This window comes from Thamnophis sirtalis, unplaced genomic scaffold (assembly GCF_051295495.1).
Source record: "Thamnophis sirtalis isolate CommonGarterSnake01/CBP01778 unplaced genomic scaffold, rThaSir2_p1.2 scaffold_4, whole genome shotgun sequence".
Lineage (NCBI taxonomy): Eukaryota > Metazoa > Chordata > Lepidosauria > Squamata > Natricidae > Thamnophis > Thamnophis sirtalis.
The window spans coordinates 140,945,290-140,967,890 of record NW_028261384.1 but is presented as its reverse complement, the minus strand read 5'-3'; the positions used below and the strand labels follow the sequence as shown (position 1 = coordinate 140,967,890).

The following is a 22,601-nucleotide window of genomic DNA, read 5'->3' as shown; positions in this document are numbered from 1 at the left end:
CCATTCTATTCTATGTTCTATTCCATGTTCTATTCCATGTTCTATTCTGTTCTATTCCATTCTATTCTATGTTGTATTCTATTCTATTCTATTCTATGTTCTATTCTATTCTATGTTCTATTCCATGTTCTGTTCTATTCCATTCTATTCTATGTTCTATTATGTTCTATTCTATGTTCTATTCTATTCTATGTTCTATTCTATTCTATGTTCTATTCCATGTTGTATTCCACGTACTATTCTATTCTATTCTATTCTATGTTCTGTTCTATTCTTTTTTTTGTTTTGTTTTGTTTCGTTTCAAAAGTTTTATTTCTTTTAAGGCAAACATTTCATCATTCCTCAATCAGTAAGACATCGAAGTACGATTTCTTGTATATCAAAATAATTCTAGTTTACCACCAAATTCTTGTCTAGCCTAATATATACCCCTCCCCCCCCCTCTCCCCCAACCCCCCTCCACCTTCCTCCCCCCCCCGACTTCCCAGAACCCGTACACGGTATGGATTTCTAACAAACACAGTCTAAAATCTATTGAGATGTTCTGTTCTATTCTATGTTCTGTTCTATTCTATGTTCTATTCCATTCCATTCTATGTTCTATTCTATTCTATTCTCTTCTATTCTTGTGGCAAGCTGTTCCACTGGTTAATTGTCCTCACTGAAAGGAAATTCCTCCTTAGTTCTAGGTTGCTTCTTTCCTTGATTAGTTTCCACCCGTTGCTTCTTGTCCTGCCCTCAGGTGCTTTGGAGAATAGGTGGATCCCCTCCTCTCTGTGGTAACCCCTCAAATACTGGAAGACTGCTACCATGCCCCCCTCCCCTTGGTCCTTCTTTTCATTAAACTAGACACACCCAAATCCTGAAAACGTTCTTCGTAGGTTTCTAGAAGCAAACAGAATTTGATGCAGTGTTGAGGCCGGAACGATGGGCTACCAGCTCTGAGGGTGGTTTCTTCATATGTTTTACTCTCCAGTCCTCTAGTCCTCTTGGTTGCTCTTCTCTGCCCTCTTTCCAGAGTCTCCACACCTATTTTTATGTTGTGATGACCTGGGAGTTAAAGTCCACAAATATTAAAAGTTGCCCAGGTTGGAAACTCTTGCATCCTAGAGGAAGCAGGGGGGGGGGGGTATTCTTGTGGGCCAGGTACCTTTGTAACACCTGAAGGGTGACCTACAAGAGCCCATCTCCTTGGTTGTGGGTCTGTGTGCCATGCGGAGGTGACTTGGGGACACTTCACAGTTGTTTCTCAGTTTCACAAAGTTTTGTGTCTGGCAAAAGGGCTCCCTCTCCTGTCCAGATTGGGTATTGCCAACACTCTGGTTTCCCCTTCCCCACTTCACTTGCTTTTTGCATTGTTGATGGTCCTTTTTTGTCCAAGAAGATTTGGGGATCCTCCCGTCCCACCGACATTGCGGTGGAGGCATTGCAACAATTTGCTTAACAACCAGGGCAAAAACAGAAAAGAAAGAAAGAAGGATCTTTTTTTAAAAAATAAATAAATGTTTATTTCCATTTCATTCCATACAATCACATGTATACTGTGCATAACCAGGGCATATAACATTGAATAATAAACACAGCCCTCCCTTTAATAGACACTACCCCCCAAAATACAAACCCAATATACCACCTTGACCCACCATACACCCTCTTTCACCCCCCTCCAACTTTCGTTCTTCCTTCCAACATTCCCCTCTACTTCCTACTTCCCCTCCCCCTCTATCACTCCTCTCTCCCAATACATTCCCTCCCTTCCTTCTCCTCCTACCTCCAATCCTCTCTCCCACCTTCTCTACGCCTCTAAGAAAGAAAGAAGGATCTTGACAGACTTGAACCCTGGGCCCTATCTAACAAAATGGAATTAAACGTAGAGAAAAGTCAAGTCTTACACTTAGGCAAGAAAAATCCAAAAGGACACATATAGACTGGGTGAAACCTGGCTTAATAGCAGTCACTGTGAGAGGCATCTTGGAGTCTTAGTGGACAACCAGCTAAATAGGAGCCAGCTGTGTGCAGCAGCCGCCAAAAAAGCCAATGCAATCCTAAGTTGCATTAACAGAGGGATACAATCAGGATCAAGGGAGGAACTAATGCCACTCTATAAAGCCTTAGTAAGGCCACACCTAGAGTACTGCATCCAGTTTTGGTCCCCACACTATAAAAAAAGAGGTTGAGACTCTGGAAAGAGTGCAGAGAAGAGCAACCAGGATGATGAGGGGACTGGAGGCTAAAAGATACAGTTGCAGGAACTGGGCCTGGCTATTCTAGGGAAGAGAAGGACCAGGGGAGACAGGAGAGCATCTTCCAATATTTGGGGGGGCTGCCACAGAGAGGATGGGGGTCAGGCTATTCTCCAAAGCACCCCAAGGCCAGAGAAGGAAGAATGGATGGAAGCTGACCAAGGAGAGATTCAACCTGGAAATAAGGAGGAATTTTTCTGACAGTGAGAACCATCAACCCATGGAACAGAAGTTGCCTTCGGAAGTTGTGGGGGTTTCATCCCTGGAGGCTTTCAAGAAGAGACCGGACTGCCGTCTGTCAGAAATGGCATAGGTTCTCCTGCTTGGGTGGGGGTTGGACTAGATGACCTCCAAGGTCCCTTCCAGCTCTGTTATTCTGTTAAAAAAGTACAATTCAGGCATGACTCACTTTACAACCAAGGGTTATTTTCATCCTTACTGGGGGTCGTAAATCAAGGACTAACCGTGCGGCCACAACGGAACCCAAAATTCATGTTTGCCCACTGAAACAGTCGCTAAGTGAGTTTTGCCCCATTTCACGCATTTCCTTGCCACGGTTGTTAAGTGAATCCCTGCAATCGTTAACTCAGGGGCACAGTTGTTAAGCGAATCCGGCTTCCCCCATTGACTGCTCATCGGAAGGTCGCAAAAGGAAATCACCCACCCTCCCCCACCCCACCCACCGATCCTGGGGATGCTGCAATGGTCGTAAAGTCTGAAAAACGGTCCTTTTTTCAGTGCCGTCGTAACTTTGAGCGGCCCCTCAATGGGACTGTCATAACCCGAGGACTTGCCTGTGTATGGCATTGGTTGGTTGGTTTTTAAATAGCTTTTATTAAGCATTTTCAAGTTTAAAAAGAAGAAGAGAAAAAATACAAAGACAAAGACAAAACAAGTGAAAACACACAAAAAAACCATATAATATGCTTTTATAGCTGTAAATTTATGGCATTTGATTCTCTCTCTTTCATTCTCTCTCTCTCTCTTTTCTCTCATTCTCTCTTTCTCTCTCTTTCTCTCTCATTCTCTCTCTCTCTCTCTCCCCCCAGCAACCTGGAAGGATTCCTGGAGGAATTTGCCGACATCTCCAAGGAAGATCAAATTAAGAAACTCCACGACCTCCTGGGTCCTCACATGTTACGTCGCCTCAAAGCCGACGTCTTCAAGAACATGCCGGCCAAGACGGAGCTGATCGTCCGGGTGGAGCTCAGCCCCATGCAGAAGTACGGGGCAGGGTTGGGGATTGGGGTGGGGGGGTGTTTGGGGGCAGAGGAGCCCCGAGTCCTTTCCGTGGGTTGAGGGTTTTTTAGGTCTCCGTGGAGATGATTCTCCATCCTCTCCATCCAGGTCACCGTTGTCCCCAAAGGCTTTTCTCTCTTCTTTCTTCTCTCTCTCTCTCTCTCTCTCTCTCTCTCTCTCTCTCCTCTCCTCTCCTCTCCTCTCCTCTCCTCTCTCCTCTCTTTTCTCTCTCTCTCTTTCTCTCTCTCTCTCTCTCTCTTTTCTCTCCCTCTTTCTGTTTCTTTTTTTCTCTCTTTCTGTGTCTCTCTTTTTCTTTTTTCTCTCCCTCTCTTTTTCTCTCTTTCATCTCTCTTTCGCTTTCATTCCCTCTCCCTTTCTATCTTTCTCTTTCTTTTTTATCTTTTTCTCTCTCCCTCTTTCTGTCTCCTTTCATCTCTCTCTTGCTTGCTTTCTCTCTCTCTTTCTGTCTCTCCATCTTTCTCTTTCTCTCTTTTTCTCTCTCCCTCTTTCTCTCTTTTCTCTCTTTTTCTCTCTCCCTCACCTCCCACTGGGTGAACGATCTCCCCATCTAGTTATGGGATTTTCCCCCCCTTCCATAAAGTTATTATATCTGCTTCTGTGAGTATGTAGATTATAGCACCTTTTCTTACGTAATTTCCTTTCCCTTCTTATTTTTTCCCCCTCTAACTCTCCTTTTCCCCCAAATCAGGAAATATTATAAATATATCTTGACTCGCAAACTTTGAAGCTCTGAACTCCCGCGGGGGCGGGAACCAGGTCTCCTTGCTCAACATCATGATGGACTTGAAGAAATGCTGCAATCATCCCTACCTCTTCCCCGTCGCGGCGATGGTACGTTTGCCAGCCCAGCGGGTGCCAGGGGAGTTTGGAACTCGGCCCCTTAGCCTTGCATCCATAGAAGGGGGATACTTGCAGCTCAGGGTCGGGCTCCTTGGGGGGGGGGACTCTGAGCTTTGTGCTTTTCTTGCAGACGTTTCGTAACCCAACTAGGTAACATCATCAGTTCTAGAAGGGAAAGGGGGTTCACGAAGTGGAGGGGGGAGGAGGAGGAGGAAGACTATGGGGTCCTTGGTGTTTTCTGAGCTTGCTTGTTTTCTTGCAGATGTTTCGTGACCCTGCTAGGGAACGTGGTCAGTTCTAGAAGGGAGGATTTATGGGGTGGAGGAAGAGGGGAGAGGAGGAGGAGGACTGTGTGGTCCTTGGTGCTCTCTGAGCTTGGTGGTTTTCTTACACACATTTCATGACCCAGCTAGGGAACGTTGTCAGTGCTAGAAGGGAGTGTGGAGAGGAGGAGGAGGAAGGGGAGGATTGTGGGATCCTTCGTGCTCTCTGAGTTGGGCTGCTTTCTTGCAGACGTTTCGTGACTCAACGAGGGAACATCATCAGTGCTGGAAGGGAGTGGGATGTGTGCAGTGGGGGAAAGATAAGGGAGGGAGGGAGGAGGAGGAGAAGATGGAAGAGGAGGAGGATTCTGGGGTCCTTGGTTAAACATCTGTAAGAAAACCACCCAGTTAAGAGACCACCAAGGACCCCAAAGGACTCATTGTCCTCCTTCCTTCCTTCCTTCCTTCCTTCCTTCCTTCCTTCCTTCCTTCCTTCCTTCCTTCCTTCCTTCCTTCCTTCCCCTCCTCCTCCTCCTCCTCTTCCTTCTCCTCCTTCTTCTTTCCCTTCTTCTTCTTCATCTTCCTCTCTCCTCCTCCTCCTCCCTCTTCTTCCTCTCTCCTCCTCCTCCCCATAAATCACACCCCTTTCAAGTGCTGATGATATTGCCTCGCTGGGTCCTGAAATGCCTGCAAGGAAACAACCGCCCTCAAGAGATCCCCGAGTACGCCACGTTTAACCTTGGGAAGCCACGCAACAGAGCCTTGGTTGGCCAATCAGCTCCTTCGTCCAGTTCTCCGGGCTTTCCCTCCCTCCTCATCCAAAAACTTAAGGACCACACACACAGACACACACACACCGGTGTTATTTTCCGCAGGAAGATTGACCGCTGCTTCTGTCTTTTGTCCCGGCAGGAATCTCCCAAGCTGCCAAGCGGTGCCTACGAAGGTGGGGGGCTCATCAAGGCCTCTGGGAAACTGATGCTTCTGCAGAAGATGCTGAGGAAGCTGAAGGAGCAGGGCCACCGAGTGCTCATCTTCTCCCAGGTAAAAAAGGGGCTCAGGTGCGGATTGCCCTCTGTGTGTGTGTGTGGTGTGAGACAGCCTTGCCAGAAAAATCACAGCAGGCTCACTAGAGTGCTTGAGATCCTAGAAAGAGTGCAGAGAAGAAGGACCAGGGGAGACATGACAGCAGTCATGGGGGAGGAAGAGGAGGAGGAGGAAGAGGAGGAGGAGGAAGACGGGGGGGTCCTTGGTGCTCTCTGAACTTTATAGTTTTCTTGCAGACTTTTCACGACCCAACTAAGGAACTTCATCAGTGCTAGAAGGGAGCGGGATTTGTAGACAGGAGGAGGAAGAGGAGGGAGGAGGGGGGAAGGACTGTGGGGTCCTTGGTGGTTTTCTTGCAGACGTTTCACGACCCAGCTAGGTAACATCATCAGTGGTAGAAGGAAGTGAGGTTTGCAGAGAGGAGGAGGAGGGGAGGGAGAGGAGGAGAAGGAATGGAGGAGGAAGAGGAAAAGGACTGTGAGGTCCTTGGTGCTCTCTGAGCTTGGTGGTTTTCTTGCAGATGTTTCACGACCCAGCTAGGTAACATCATCAGTGGTAGAAGGAAGTGAGGTTTACAGAGAGGAGGAGGAGGGGAGGGAGAGGAGGAGAAGGAATGGAGGAGGAGGAGGAGGAGGAGGAGGAGGAAGAGGAAAAGGACTGTGGGGTCCTTCATTCTCTCTGAGCTTGGTGGTTTTCTTGCAGACATTTCATGACCCACCTAGGGAACATCATCAGTGCTAGAAAGAAGTGAGGATTGCTCTCTTGTTTATATACTTGTGGCTTGCTCTGCCGGTGTTGGTGTCAGTGGTGGGACGTTTCTCAGGGAAACCACCAAGATCACTCCTACCAACAACACTGACAGGGCACTATTATAAACAGAGAGCAAACCCCCTCCTTCCTTCTAGCACTGATGACGTTCCCTAGTTGGGTCCCGAAACATCTGCAAGAAAACCACCAGGCTCAGAGAGCATCGAAAACTGAGTTCCCCTCTTAAAGCTGCCAGGGTTTAGCCCCGTCTGTAAGCCAGCTTAGTTCTTTTTCTATTGCGACTTATTCTAACACCCCCCCCCCCATTTACCCCATTTGCTGAGTATTTTCCTTTCAGTTTCTCAATGGCAGCTTGGGTCTAGGTCAGAGGTCGGCAACCTTAAACCCTCAAAAAGCCCGTTTCCCACAGAAAAAAAAAAACACCGGGAGCCACAGAAACCCTTTTGACATCCAAAATGTTCCGAAATGGCTGTTTCTCTCTCTCTCTCTCTCTCTCTCTCTCTCTCTCTCTCTCTCTCTCTCTCTCTCTCTCTCTCTCTCTCTCTCTCTCTCTCTCTCTCTCTCTCTCTCTCTCTCTCTCTCTCTCTCTCTCTCTCTCTCTCTCTCTCTCTCTCTCTCTCTCTCTCCCTCTCCCTCTCCCTCTCCCTCTCCCTCTCCCTCTCCCTCTCCCTCCCCCCCTTTCTCTCATCTCCATCCGGATATTTTTCAGCAAACGCTGAGTGTTTATTCTGGAAATGCCTTGCAACGCATTCGGCTTTTTGTTGTTTGCCAAATTCTCACCACATATTAAGCCTACTGGCAAACCAGCCCCGTCAGCAGTGAAAGCAAACGAATCTGCCCACGTGCCATTCAACGCTCTGTTTCCTTCTAAAACGTTCCGTTTCTTGGATATCTCCACGGTTGATCGAAAAGCTCCATAAATCGCGTGTCCCACCTTGGCGGTTGTGACTAGAGAGTACATAGAATTATTTGATTGGCCGAGTGTGATTGGACGCACAAGACCAATGCCTTGTGTGTCCAGTCACCCTCGGCCAATTAAAGAATTCTGTCTATGGCTGTCAGCTCAGAGCTGATGGACGTTTCCTTCTCACCCGCCTTCCTGGGAGGATGGCAAAGAATGTATATCGGGTAGCATTCGCTTACCTTCCCTAGCGGTTCTCAAATGGGAGCGCATGCGCTTTGGCTTAAAAAAGGGCCTAAATGGGAAGCCATGGAGCCAGGGCAGATGGGCGGGGCCACCCGCGGCTTCCACTACTGGTTTGGGCGAACTGGTCCGAACCGGCAAAATACCACCATGTGTGTATCTGTGTGTGTGTGTATAAATATATGTGTGTGTATATGTGTGTGTATGTATGTATATATGTACGTATATATGTACATATGTATAAATGTAGATATGTATATTTGTGTTGCATTTGTGCTGATAAATAAATAAAGGGAGACTAGTATAGATCTATTTCAAGCTATTTAGCTCTCATCAGCTAGCCATACCCTTACTGGGAATCGAGCCTGGGCTGTATTACATATTTGGGCATACCAGGGGTTGGGACACAACACATACCTATTTCCCTGGCGTAGCTGATAAAGGAAGAGAGCCTGTGGCTTAGTGGCTAATATAACTGTCTGATATGTAATACAGCCCAGGTTCGATTCCCAGTTAAGGGTATGGCTAGCTGATGAGAGCTAAATAGCTTGAAATGGATCTATACTAGTCTCCTTTATTTATTTATTTATTTATTATTTATTTATTTATTTATCACACAAATTCAACACAAATGTAACAAAGGCAACAGTAAAAATATTGGGCTTTCTGTCATGATGGTCTCTTGTGACGAGCCGATAGACAGAGAAAGGAAGCAGTAGGCTTCCTCCCATAATTGGGGCATACCAGGGGTTGTGACACAACACACATATGTATATATGATGTACATATGTATGTATGTATGTATATGTATGTATGTATGTATGTATGTGTATGTACGTACGTACGTGTGTGTGTGTGTGTGTATGTATATGTATGTTTGTATGTATGCATATGTATATGTAGATTATGTTTTCGTAGATTTTCACGGGTGTAGGGATGCTGGTCTTGTTGTATTCGGGTCTTTTCCCATGTAAGATTGAGATTGTCTTGGCGACGTTTCAGCGAAGTCTCACTCGCCATCTTCAGGCTGGTGTTTTCGGCTTAAAGCGTGGTCAGAGCTACCTTAAAGCTACAGGACATGAAATTGATTTTGAAGGAACCAAATTAATCTCCAAAACTGAACACTTCAACAAGAGAATAATTATGGAAGCCATCGAAATAGAGAAACACCCCCACAACATGAATAAACGTGACGATGCCTCCCGCCTACCAGAGATCTGGAAACCAGCCCCAGTCAACAAACGAGGCCCACCCACCACCCAGGCCGTTACAACACGAAAAAACAACGGACACACAGCCAGCACCAATCAGCACCAGTCTACCAATCATGATACAACCACACAACCAATCAATCAATTTATTGAAACAAAGCCAGCACTCCTCACCCCCCTCCACCAAGATTTTAGAAAACTGGCAGCTCCAACCATGCTTTAAGCCGAAAACACCAGCCTGAAGATGGAAGTAAGACCTCTCCGAAACTTTGCCAAGACAATGTCAGTCTTACACGGGAAAGACCTGAATACAACAAGGCCAGCATATGTATGGATGTGTATATATAAATATATGTGTATGTGTGTGTGTGTGTGTGTGTTGCATTTGTGCTGATAAATAAACAAAGGGAGACTAGTATAGCAATAGCAGTAGACTTATATACCGCTTCATAGGGCTTTCAGCCCTCTCTAAGCGGTTTACAGAGAGTCAGCATATTGCCCCCAACAATCTGGGTCCTCATTTTACCCACCTCGGAAGGATGGAAGGCTGAGTCAACCCTGAGCCGGTGAGATTTGAACCGCTGAACTGCTGATCTAGCAGTAGCCTGCAGTGCTGCATTTAACCACTGCGCCACCTTGGCTCTAGTATAGATCTATTTCAAACTATTTAGCTCTCATCAGCTAGCCACACCCTTACTGGGATTTGAACCTGGGCTGTTTTTACATGTTAGGCAGTTGTATTAGCCTCTAAGCCACAAACTCTCCTCCCTTATCAGCTGAGCCAAGGTAATGATTAAGTGTTATGTCAAAGCACCTGGTGTGCCAAATATGGGAGGGAGCATATTGCTTCCCTTTTGCCTTTCAGCTCTACTCTAGGAGCCTTCCAGGCAGAAAACCATATATGTATATGTGTGTTTGTGTGTGTATGTATGTATATATGTGTACCTGTACGTGTATGTGTGTGTGTGTGTGTGTGTGTGTAGTGAGGACGTTCATTCCACTCGCTGCTTCCAGGAGAAGCTGCAGAAACATCTCTGCATTTTGTAATTTATCAAGAAATATGCCTCGCTCTCGCCTGAAGTGGCCAGGGCGATTCTGAATTGCTCTCGAGCGTATTCCTGCTCCGTTCTGATTAATCTTGGCTTTTCGGCTCTCGCATGGGTGATTTGTGGTTAAGTGGAGAGTTATTCTGGCTTCTTTGCATTGTTAAAGGATGATAGCAGACGGATTATGAATTGTAAGGGCTTAGTAAGGCCACACTTGGAATAGACAACCAGGTTTGATTGCCACAATGTAGAAATGAAATGGAAACTCTGGAAAGAGTGCAGAGAAGAGCAACCAAGAGGATTAGGGGACTGGAGGATAAAACATAGGAAGAACGGTTGCAGGAACCGGGGATGTCTAGTTTAATAGAAAGAAGGACCAGGGGAGACATGATGGGAGTCTTCCAATATCTCAGGGGTTGCCACAAAGAAGAGGGAGTCAAGCTATTCTCCAAGGCACCGGAGGGTAGAACAAGAAGCAATGGGTGGAAACTAATCAAGGAGAGAAGCAACTTAGAACTGAGGAGGAATTTCCTGACAGTTAAAACAATTAATCAGTGGAACAGAAGTTGCCTCCAGAAGTTGTGGTTGCTCCAACACTGGAGATTTTGAAGAAGAGTCTGGACAGCCACTTGTCTGGGATTGTACAGGTTTTCCTGCTTGAGCAGGGGGTTGAACTAGAAGACCTTTGAGGTCCCTTCCAGCTCTGCCCATTTCCTGGAAAAACTTGCTGCCTATTTTACGAAGTTATAAAAAAGTTTTTGAAACAGCAGTTATAGGCAGTCCACCACTTACGACCATGATGTCCTGTTGCTAAGTGAGACCGCGGTTAGGTTGAGTGGCCCGATTTGGCGGCCTCTTGTGATGGTTCCGTTGCTAAGCGCCTGGATTCTGATCACGTGACTATGGGGATGCTGCGAGGGCCCTCAGTGTGAAAAACGGTCGTGAGTCCCTTTTTCCAGAGCTGTTGCAACTTCGAACGGTTACTAAACAAGCCGTCGTAAGTGGAGGACCGAGGGTGCTTTCCTTTTTCTCGAGACGTTCGACTTTTGGAGAAGCCGAAACGGGGCCGTGTTCTCATGGCCGTGAGGTTTCACACCTGCCTTCTTCCCCTTCTGACTTGAGTCTCGCTGACGTGTGTGTGTGTCTGTTTTTCCCAGATGACCAAAATGCTGGACCTGCTTGAGGACTTCCTTGACTACGAGGGCTACAAGTACGAACGGATAGACGGCGGCATTACTGGAGCCTTGCGCCAAGAAGCCATAGATAGATTTAACGGTGAGTTCAGAGGCCACAAAGTACCAAAAAGGGACTTGGTAACTCAGGGGCTAAAACGCCCAGCTTGTCGATCAGAAGTTCGGTGGTTTGGCGGTTCGAACCCCTAGTGCCGCGTAAACGGAGGGAGCTCCCGTGACTTGTCCCAGCTTCTGCCAACCTAGCCGTTCGAAAGCAGGTAAAAAATGCAGGTAGAAAAATAGGAGCCACCTTTGGTGGGAAGCGAACAGCGTTCTGTGCGCCTTCGGTGTTGAGTCACGCCGGCCACATGACCACAGAGACGTCTTCGGACAGCGCTGGCTCTTTGGTTTTGAAACGGAGATGAGCACCGCCCCCTAGAGTTGGGAACGACTAGCACATATGTTTACCTTTACAAAAGCCACTTGAGGTGATTACCTGTGTTTCCCCCCAAATAAAACCGGGTCTTATTTTGTTTTGGGCCCCAAAATAAGCCCTAGGAGGGAGTGTCTTATTTTCCCCATGTACCCACTTCTTCTGCTTGTTCCCAGTGGGGCAGGAGGCCCTGCAATGCAGGAGAGGATAGAGCTGCCCATTGCCCCCTCACCGGCTTACCACAGGGCCCCCACAGCCAAGTCACCTACACCTTGACATCTGTCTCATGGCAGTGATTCCCAAAAGCCCCATCCAGCAAGACCCTGCGTAGCCGTCGGCCCACTTCCGCTTGCGGAGCAGGAGGCCAAGCGACAGACTGGTGCCGCCAGGTGAGGTGGGGGCACTGCAGCTGCCTCACACGCCCCGCGCCAGCCTACCTCAGAGGCCATCCACGCCCAACGTCTGCCTCGCGGATGTGGCACCCAACACACCGCTCAGCCTCCGTTGCGGCCACCAGCAAGCAGGAGTGGGTTGGCGGCCACGTGGACTCCTGCATGTGGATAGCCTGACTGTGGGGGCCCTGAGGTTGGTGTGGGGCACGTGGGACGGCTCCACCGTCTAGCGTCACCTCGTGGCCGTGTCCATGCGAGCAACCGAGTGGAATGGACGGGCGCCGCCGCAGGTTCTTAAGCGTGGGTTATTTTGGAGGTAGGGCATGCAAAACACATGCTAGGGCTTATTTTTGGGGATAGGAGACAGGAGACGGCCTTTGTGTTTTGAAATTCCTCTCCCTTTCTTGGCTGCAGCAAGCAAGCAATTTCCAACAGCGTTCCAAATATTCAATATTTCACCTTGGGGGTGGTGGTGTCTCTCCCCCCCCCCCCACCTCAGTTACTCACCCGACCATTCCTTTCCAGCCCCAGGAGCTCAGCAGTTCTGCTTCCTGCTCTCGACGCGAGCTGGCGGTTTAGGGATCAATTTGGCCACGGCAGACACGGTGATCATCTTCGATTCTGACTGGAATCCCCACAATGATATCCAGGCGAGTCTCCTTCTCTGTCAGGAAGACACAGCAAACACGAGGAGTGGTCCTTTGGCGAGGGGGGGGGGAAATCAGCCCAAAGATTCTACCCTCTGGTCCTTCACAAGGAAGCCATGCCACCCATTGCTTTTTATTTAGGATTAGGATTTAAGAGATGTGTGAAGGTGTCGTAAGCCTCAGTTGGACGCTGTCTCTGCCTCCCATTAATGTCTTCAGGCAGCCCCAAATTTATTGGGAAGCCCACCCTCAATTCTCCCTCCATCCCGAGCGTCCTTGATTCATTTCCTATCGATCTGAATGTAGGGATGTTCTGTAAGCTACCCAGAGTTACCTGATGATAAGAAGGACGGCCAATAAATTGGATAGATGGATAAATGGATAGATAGATAGATAGATAGATAGATAGATAGATAGATAGATAGATAGATAGATAGATAGATAGATAGATAGATAGCAATAGCAGTAGACTTATATACCGCTTCATAGGGCTTTCAGCCCTCTTTAAGCGGTTTACAGAGAGTCAGCATATTGCCCCCAACAATCTGGGTCCTCATTTTACCCACCTCGGAAGGATGGAAGGCTGAGTCAACCCTGAGCCGGTGAGATTTGAACCGCTGAACTGCTGATCTAGCAGTAGCCTGCAGTGCTGCATTTAACCACTGCGCCACCTTGGCTCTTCAAGATAGATAGATAGATAGATAGATAGATAGATAGATAGATAGATAGATAGATAGATGATAGATAGATAGATAGATAGATAGATAGATAGATAGATAGATAGCAATAGCAGTAGACTTATATACCGCTTCATAGGGCTTTCAGCCCTCTCTAAGCGGTTTACAGAGAGTCAGCATATTGCCCCCAACAATCTGGGTCCTCATTTTACCCACCTCGGAAGGATGGAAGGCTGAGTCAACCCTGAGCCGGTGAGATTTGAACCGCTGACCTGCTGATCTAGCAGTAGCCTGCAGTGCTGCATTTAACCACTGCGCCACCTTGGCTCTTCAAGATAGATAGATAGATAGATAGATAGATAGATAGATAGATAGATAGATAGATAGATAGCAGACAGACAGACAGACAGACAGACACTAGATAGATGGATAGACAGACAGGCAGATAGATTGATAGATAGATAGACAGAAAGATAAACACACAGACAGACTGGATGGATGGATGGATGGATGGATGGATGGATGGACAGGCAGACACTAGATGGATGGATGGATGGACAGACAGACAGATAGATAGACAGACAAACACACAGTCAGACATGGATGGATGGATGAATGGACGGACGGACAGACCTGGATGGATGGATAGATAGACAGAAAGATAAACACACAGACAGACATGGTTGGATGGATGGATAGAAAGATAGACAGACAGACAGACAGATGCAGACAGACGATGGATGGATGGATGGACGGACGGACGGACGGAGAGACCTGGATGGATGGACAGACAGACATCAGACAGGCATACTGAGATAGATAGATAGAGACAGACAGACAGATAGATGATAGATTGATATACTGTAGATAGACAGACTGGAAGATGGATGGATAGTTGGATGGACAGATACGATAGATGATAGATAGATAGATAGATAGATAGATAGATAGATAGATAGATAGATAGATAGATAGATAGATAGATAGATAGATAGATATAGCTAGATAAAAAGATAGATAAAGAGAGAGGGTGATTAGAGAGAGATGATTGATCAGTAGGTGGGTGGGTTGAGTAAGTAGGTAGGTAGATAGATTGATTAATCAATATGAATAAAGCTAGTTTGGCCTAGTGATTAACATAATGGCCTTGCAATCAAGTGACCATTAGTCCTAGACCCACCATAGGTATGAAAGCTGGGGGGGGGGGGACTTTGGGCCAATCTCTCAGTCCAACTCACCTCACAGGGTTGTTGGGGGAAAATAAGAGGAGGAAGGAATCAATGAGCTATTCGTCCCCTTGAGTTATTTACCAACAATAATAAAGGCGGGCTAAAAAAAGACTCCAATACATACGTAATAAATACATAATTTGGGGTTCTTTTCCTTCCTCGCTCCCCATCCGGCCTTCAGGCCTTCAGCAGAGCTCATCGGATCGGCCAGGCGAACAAGGTGATGATCTACCGCTTCGTCACACGGGCCTCCGTGGAGGAACGGATCACCCAGGTGGCCAAACGCAAGATGATGCTGACTCACCTGGTCGTCCGTCCAGGGCTGGGCTCCAAGTCGGGGAGCATGTCGAAGCAGGAACTGGACGACATCCTCAAATTTGGCACAGAGGAACTCTTCAAAGACGAAAATGAGGGTGAGAGACTGGACCGCGTGTGTGTGTGCGTGCGCGTGTGTGCGTGATCCCTCCAAGCAGGAGATTTAATTGCAGTACTCTAACTCTGGATTCCAAGTAATGCATCCATAGCAAGTAAAACCGAGATTCCTCAAAAGAATGGCTTTATTGGATGTATCATATTGGCACAGATCTGGTGAAAACCAACTCTGAATTTTTCCGTGGTTTTCATCTAATTAAAAGTTTGTCACTCTCAAAACAATCAGTCACATGGTTCAACCAAAGCGTTACCCGGTGACCTCACTCCTCCTTCCCCTGATCAGGTGTTGGAATGTCCTTGGTTCTCAAGAGAAAGTACCCGTATGTTTTGGAGTATAAGATGCCCCTAAGTATAAGATGCACCTAGCTTTTGGGGAGGAAAATGAGAGAAAAAAAAATCTGCCTCTGTCTCCCAGCACTTTGCCTCCTCAAAGCAGCTGTGATCTTTTATCCTCCCCATCCTGTTCCAGGCGAGAACAAGGAGGAAGACAGCAGCGTTATCCACTATGATAATGAAGCCATCGCCCGGCTCCTGGACCGTAACCAGGACGCCACCGACGATGCCGACGTCCAGAACATGAACGAATACCTCAGCTCCTTCAAGGTGGCGCAGTACGTGGTTCGGGAAGAGGATAAGGTCAGTTGTGGGGTCGTGGCTGTTTTTGGGTCTTAGCTTGTGCAAAGGAGTTTGCCAGCATTCTGCAAAGCATCCCTGGCCTGCTCTCGAGTTGCCATAGGATTTGATTGATTGATTTTATTTTATTTTATTACATTTATATGCTGCCCTTTTCCCCAAGGGGACTCAGGGCGGCTCACAATTCAAATCAGGGGAGGGGGGTACAGACAAGAAATAAAAGACGGAACATAACAATACATAATTTAAAAACACACAGCAGTCATACCATTCGAGGCGGGGGGCAACAGCTCTTTAGCCCCAGGCCTGTCGGAACAGCCAGGTTTTAAGGGCTTTGCGGAAGGCCTGGAGGGTGGTGAGGGTCCGAATCTCCACGGGGAGTTCGTTCCAGAGGGTCGGAGCAGCCACAGAGAAGGCTCTCCTCCGGGTAGTCACCAGTCGGCATTGGCCGGCGGATGGAATTCGGAGGAGGCCTATTCTGTGGGATCTAATCGGTCTATTGGAGGTGATTGGCAGCAGGCGGTCTCTCAAGTACCCAGGTCCAATACCATGAAGGAAAGGATGGGGGATGGGAAACCGATGAAACAGCACAGCAGCAAAAGACAGATGCACATTCCAGACTTGTCTCTTCAAGGCTGTATCCCAGGGTTACTTACAGCAGCCGGAGAACCCCACACCTTGGGAGGAGTGGGGAAACAGGGTCATAACTGGGCCGTAAATTACGTGGGGTCAGAGCTGGCTTCACTTGGGAACTTGTGACATGAAGCTCCTGATAAATAACTGGATTTCTTTTGAAGCTTGGCTGGAGGCTCATGATTTAATTAGGGCATCCGTCGGAACCCTGACAGCAAGCCAGATCTCTCAAAACTAACCAAAATGACCGGGAACCCTGACACATTCAGCATGAATAGGACAAAGTCATAGAACATGAGAGTTGGAAGGGATCTTGGAGGTCTTCTAGTCCAACCCCCTGCTCAAGCAGGAGACACTGCACCATTTCAGGCAAATGTTTGCCCAAGCTCTTCTTAAAAACCTCAAGTGATGGAGCTCCCACAACTTCTGGTGGCAAGCAGTTCCACTGGTTAATTGTGAAGACGTTTCTCGTCTAGGTTGTTCCTCTCCTCCATCCGTTGCTTCTTGTCCTGCCTTCTGGACTCTTGGGGTATCGGTTGACCCCGCTCTTCTTTGGGGCAGCCTCTCAAATATTGCAACGGATGTGTCCGGACTACCTTTTCCACATTTTTTGCAACTGTCTTAATACATGCCGTATTTTTCAGAGTATAAGACGCACCAGGATTTTGAAGAGGTAAATTTTTAAAAAAAGTTTTTGCACTCTGCAGACCTCCCAAACCCATTTTTTGTGAAAATGTTTTTTTTTGGGGGGGGGGACCCAAAAATGAGGGAGGGAAATCCTGTTTTTCGCAAAAACGGGCCCATTTTTTGCCACAAAAAGGGCATGCGTAGCATTCGGGAAGCTTGTAGAGTATTCCTGGGGGTGGGGGTGGGGGGCAAAAACGAGCAAAAAACAGCCCATTTTCCGCTCGTATTTGCCGTCCCCAGGAGCACTTTGCAGCCTCTCAAACCCTCTGCATGTCCATTTTTGCAAAGGGGTGGGGTTTCGGGAGGCCAAAAATGCTGTATTCAGTATATAAGAGACACCCAGATTTTCACCCTCTTTCTTCGGGGAAAAAGCTGCGTCTTATACTCTGAAAAATACGGTAAGTAACTTTCTTAATAGACGGTGGGAATGCAGTAGACATAATATATCTTTGACTTCAGCAATGTGGGTGGGAAAATAGCTGGCTGTGGGGTTCAGAGAGTTGAAGTCCACCCACGTTAAGGTGGCCAAGGTTGAGACATTTTGCTCTGTGTGTATTTGTGTGTTCCAATCTCTCTCTTCTCTCTCTCTCTCTTCCTCTTTCTTCCTCTCTCTCTCTCTCTCTCTCTCTTTCTCTCTCTCTCTCCACCGATAGATTGAAGAGATTGAACGGGAGATTATTAAGCAGGAAGAAAACGTCGACCCCGATTACTGGAGAAACTGTTGAGGCATCATTACGAGCAGCAGCAGGAGGACCTGGCTCGCAATCTGGGCAAAGGGAAGCGGGTGCGAAAGCAAGTTAACTACAACGACGCTGCCCAAGAGGACCAAGGTCAGTGCTTCAGAAACGAAAAACGGCACCTCTCTGCCCCCCCACCCCCACCCCCGGAAACTACCTCCGCTAAAACCCAAACCGGCTTCAGGTTTTGAGTCTGACACGTAGTTTGCTGAAAAACTCCTCCTCTTTTAACAACCCCATAATCCCTTGCAGGGGTGGAGTCTGGGGAGTTGAATGAAGCTGAGTGTTTACTGGCCGGATGCCTTTCCCTGTTGCCAATGTGGAGTTATATTCGGCAGATATATTCTTGCATTCGCATACAAGTCTAATAAATGGAATGGAATGGAATTATACCCAGAGAGAGAAATATTGGCCTCTACCTAGGATTGAACCCATATCCTCCTGATTGTGAGGCGAGAGCTCCACCTCTAGGCCACCACACCACCCTCCAACAGTTTGTTTAGTCCTCATCTTCTTTTAACGACCCCATAATCCCCTACGGAGTGGAATCGGGGCAACTGAATGGAGCTGAGTGTTCTAATGGCCGGATGCCCTTCCCTGTCGCCAATGCGGAGTTTTGTTCAGCAGATACATTCTCATCATACACAGAGAGAGGAAAATATCAGACTCTACCTAGGCCTCCATTTGGGAGGCGCGAGCTCCACCTGTAGGCCACTGTTACCCCCTCTTTTTTTTGTAGCATTTTTGTAGTTTGCTCAAAAACTACACAGCTATAAACCAGTAATTAGTGAATAAGGGAGCAGAAGTTGGGTTTTTCAAGATCCCGGAGAAGACGCATCTATACTGTAGGGCCGTACTGTGTTAAGGGTCCTTCAGCTCTTGTGTAAGGGGCCTTTTGGGGCAGGGTACAAAAACAGAGAAATTGGCAGAAGATAGTTCTGTTAGGTATAATACTAGAAAAGGACGATAAGGCAGGTCTTGCATATATATATGATGGTGATCTTCCTCCCATATTTGGGCATACCGGGGGTTGTAATTATCTAATAGATACCTTTCACCCTGGCTTCGCTGATAACGGATAAGAGCCTGTGGCCTAATGGTTAAGATCTCTGCCTAGTATGTAATACAGCCCAGGTTCGAATCCCAGTAAGGGTATGGCTAGCTGATGAGAGCTAAATAGCTTGAAATAGATCTATACTAGTCTCCCTTTATTTATTTATCAGCACAAATACAACAATATATATATATATATATATATATATATAGGGATGGTGGTTAGCAGTTCGGCGGTTCGAATCCTTGCCGCCGCGTAAACGGAGTGAGCTCCCGTGACTTGTCCCAGCTTCTGCCATCCTAGCCGTTCAAAAGCACGTAAAAAATGCAAGGAGAAAAATAGGTACCACCTTTGGTGGGAAGGGAGCACCTTTCCATGCTCCTTTGGCCTTCAGTCATGCCGTCCACATGACCACGGAGACGTCTTCGGCTTTGTAAAAGGCGATGAGCACCGCCCCCTAGAGTCGGGAAGGACTAGCACATATCTGCGAGGGGAACCTTTACCTTTACTTTTTTATTTTTTTTTATTTATGAATCCCCCAGTCAGTGTGCTTTAAGAAGGGTGGACTTCGACTCCCAGAATCCTCCAGCCAGTGTGATTTAAGATGGGTGGACTTCGACTCCCAGAATCCTCCAGCCAGTGTGATTTAAGATGGGCGGGCTTCATGGCTTGGCTGGAGAATTCTGGGAGTTGGAGTCCAACCTGTCTTAAAGTGGACAAGCTTGAGAAAAACAAAAGACTTGCTTTATTCTTCTGGACTTCAATTTTGGGAGCTAATCCCCCCAAAATCCCTGTCTTGTATCGCTTGCAAATCGGCATTCTGTTTTTCTTTTTTTTTTCTTCTCTGTATTTGTTTTCAGACAATCAGTCTGAATATTCCGTCGGCTCTGAAGAGGAGGATGAAGATTTTGACGAGAGGCCGGAAGGTAATGAGGGCCGGTTGGGTCTTCGTGCTGAAGGTTCTGGAAAGGCTCTGAGGCCTCCTTTAAGAGTCCAGGCATCCAATCTAGAACACTCCCTTCCTTGTACGGCCTTCGGTCTGAACAGAATGAAATGTGTGGCCCCTTGCTCAATAGCAGTAACTGGGAGAGGGATCTTGGAGTCCTAGTGGACAACCATTTAAAAATAGGAGCCAGCCGTGGGCAGCAGCTGCCAAAAAAGCCAACACAGTTCTAGGCTGCATCAACAGAGGGAGAGAATCAAGATCACGCGAAGGGTTAATACCACTTTATAAGGCCTTGGAAGGGCCACACTTGGAATACGGCATTCAGTTTTGGTCTCCACGATGTAGAAAAGATGTGGAGACTCTAGAAAGAGTGCAGAGAAGAGCAACAAAGAGGATTAGGGGACTGGAGACTAAAACATAGGAAGAACGGTTGCAGGAACTGGGGATGTCTTGTTTAATGAAAAGAAGGACCAGGGGAGACATGATAGCAGTCTTCCAATATCTCAGGGGTTGCCACAAAGAAGAGGGAGTCAAGCTATTCTCCAAGGCAGAACAAACAAAGGGAGTCAAACTATTCTCTGAGGGCAGAACAAGAAGCAATGGGTGGAAACTAATCAAGGAGAGAAGCAACTTAGAACTGAGGAGAAATTTCCTGACAGTCAGAACAATGAATCAGTGGAACTCCTTGCCACCAGAGGTTGTGAATGCCTGGTTCCAGTGACTATCCAGCGTTGGGTAAACCAGCATTGGAAAATTTGGCTATGTCTGGAGGGTGAATCATGGCCACGGCACGGATTTTTTTTTCCTTCGCTTGAGACTTGGCCACCTCCTTTGTGGAGAGAAGGGGAGGCCTTTTGGGGGCTCCTGAGCATCCCTCCCTCCAAGTGACTGAAATCTTTGCTTGTCTTCTTCCTCCCTCTGCCAATCAAGGTCGCCGGCAGTCCAGGAGGCAGCTTCGGAATGAGAAGGACAAACCTCTCCCCCCACTTCTGGCACGGGTTGGGGGCAACATTGAGGTGAGATTCAAGCTCGGTGGCAATGCAGTGGGAATGGTGTGGGAGGAGAGAAGCGAGAAAGAGAGGAGAGAAAGAGAGAAGGGAGAGGAGGAGAGACAGGAGAGAGAGAAGAGAAGGGAGAGGGGGGGAGACGAGAGAAGGGCAAGGAGAGAGGGGAGAAGGAAGAGGAAGAGGAGAGAGAGAGAGACGGGATGAGAGAGAGAAGGGAGAGGGGAGAAGAGAGAAGAGAAGAGCAGAAGGGAGAGAAGAGAGGTTGGAGGGAGTTAGGGGAAAGGAGAGAGAAGAGACAGAGAAAAGAAGAGTTTAGTTTAGTTTAGTTTATTTGTCTTGTATGCCGCCCACTCCCGGAGGACTCCGGGCGGCTCACAATAGACAAGGGAAGGGGGATAAATAGACAAAGACAACACTTTAAAAAAAAGACGCAACATTCACAATTTCCGTGGGGCTGGATGTTTCACAAACCCCCCCGGCCTGCTGGAGCAGCCAGGACTTGGTGGCTTTGCGGAAGAGAAGAGAAGAGAAGAGAAGGGAGAGGAGGAGAGAGAGAGGAGAGGAGAGAGAGGAGAAGAGACAGAAAAGAGAAAAGGAGAGGAGAGAGAAGGGAGGGAGAGGAGAGACGGAGAATAGCAATAGCAGTTAGACTTATATACCGCTTCATAGGGCTTTCAGCCCTCTCTAAGCGGTTTACAGAGTCAGCATATTGCCCCCACAGTCTGGGTCCTCATTTCACCCACCTTGGAAGGATGGAAGGCTGAGTCAACCTTGAGCCGGTGAGATTAGAACCGCTGAACTGCAGAACTAGCAGTCAGCTGAAGTGGCCTGCAGTGCTGCACCCTAACCACTGCGCCACCTCGGCTCATAAAGAGAGACAAAAGAGGAGAGAAGAGAGAAAGAGAGATGGGGAAGCGGAGAGAAGAGAAAGAAAAGAGGAGGAGAGAGAGAAGAGACAGAAGACAAGAGAAGGGAGAGGAGAGAGACGGGAGGGAAAGGAAAAGGGGAGAAGAGAGACAAAATGGGAAAGAAGAGAGAAAGAGAGATGGGGAGGAGGAGAGAAAAGGGGAGGAGAGAAGAGAGAGAGAAGAGACAGCAGAGAAAAGAGAGGAGAGAGAGAAGAGAGAAGGGAGGAGAGGGGGAGAAGAGAGAGAAGAGAAACAGAGAGACTATCAGAACTTGGACTCTCGGTTGTAAGAGACCCCAGGTAGCTCCGTCGGCACATCACATCTGTTGCCAAAACAATCGGTCGTAATCCGAAGATGCCCTGCGCTGTGTTGAGACACCGCTGGGCCCTGTTGACCTTGGCAGGGCTGACCTCTCGGCCTGCGTGTCGCCGCCTCTTCCTGCAGGTGCTGGGATTCAACACCCGTCAGCGCAAGGCCTTCCTGAACGCCGTCATGCGCTGGGGCATGCCTCCCCAGGACGCCTTCACTTCCCAGTGGCTGGTTCGGGACCTGCGGGGCAAGACGGAGAAGGAATTCAAGTAGGTACCCTCTCCTTTGCGGGATTAGGAACTTAAAAGTAGGCCTCCCTACTTGTAAGGTGCGGGAGGCGTGGGGGGGAACGGACAACAAAGAAAGCCGCAGAATTTGCCATTTTTTTGTTAAAAAAAAAAGAAAAAGATTAATTAAACCAGCTGTTTTCAGGCTCTGCGATCCGAAAGGTGGAATTTGTCGAGGATTTGGGGGCAGATTGTTGCGAGGGTCTCCCTGCTCCTTGTACGGAATCCGTGCTCGGTTCAGACACTTCTAGGAAGCAGCAGTCTATCTGGCCGTCCCGTTTTTGAACCTCTGTTGAGGAAGAGATTCTGGTGTTCCATATAAATCGACCTCCTTGCCCTTTTAAGCCCATTCTTCTTTTCCTGCCTCTTGGAACGATGCCGAACCGTTCGGCCTCGTCTTCATCCCGAAAGCCTTCCCGGGGATTCAGAAGCAGGCGTCACGTCTCAGCACTGATGGCGTTACCTAGTTGGGTCGTGAAACGTCTGCAAGAAAGCCACACACCGAGAGCACCAAGGAGCCCACTGTCATCATTCTCCTCCTCCTCTTCCTCCTCCTCCTCCTCCTCCTCCTCCTCCTCCTCCTCCTCCTCCTCCTC

At 47.9% G+C, this 22,601-nt stretch overlaps 1 protein-coding gene across 1 annotated transcript in view; it reads left to right on the top strand.

Annotated features, from left to right (window-relative positions):
- Positions 1-22,601, top strand: part of CHD3 (chromodomain helicase DNA binding protein 3) — an 87,786-nt gene that overhangs the window by 35,741 nt on the left and 29,444 nt on the right. The window contains 14 exon segments of the mRNA XM_087715027.1: positions 2,982-3,052; positions 3,293-3,466; positions 4,192-4,219; positions 4,221-4,334; positions 5,519-5,650; positions 10,980-11,097; positions 12,345-12,469; positions 14,554-14,785; positions 15,274-15,440; positions 17,411-17,468; positions 17,471-17,587; positions 19,409-19,474; positions 20,425-20,510; positions 21,854-21,987. Of these exon segments, the coding sequence (XP_087571153.1) occupies positions 2,982-3,052; positions 3,293-3,466; positions 4,192-4,219; positions 4,221-4,334; positions 5,519-5,650; positions 10,980-11,097; positions 12,345-12,469; positions 14,554-14,785; positions 15,274-15,440; positions 17,411-17,468; positions 17,471-17,587; positions 19,409-19,474; positions 20,425-20,510; positions 21,854-21,987 (1,622 nt within the window).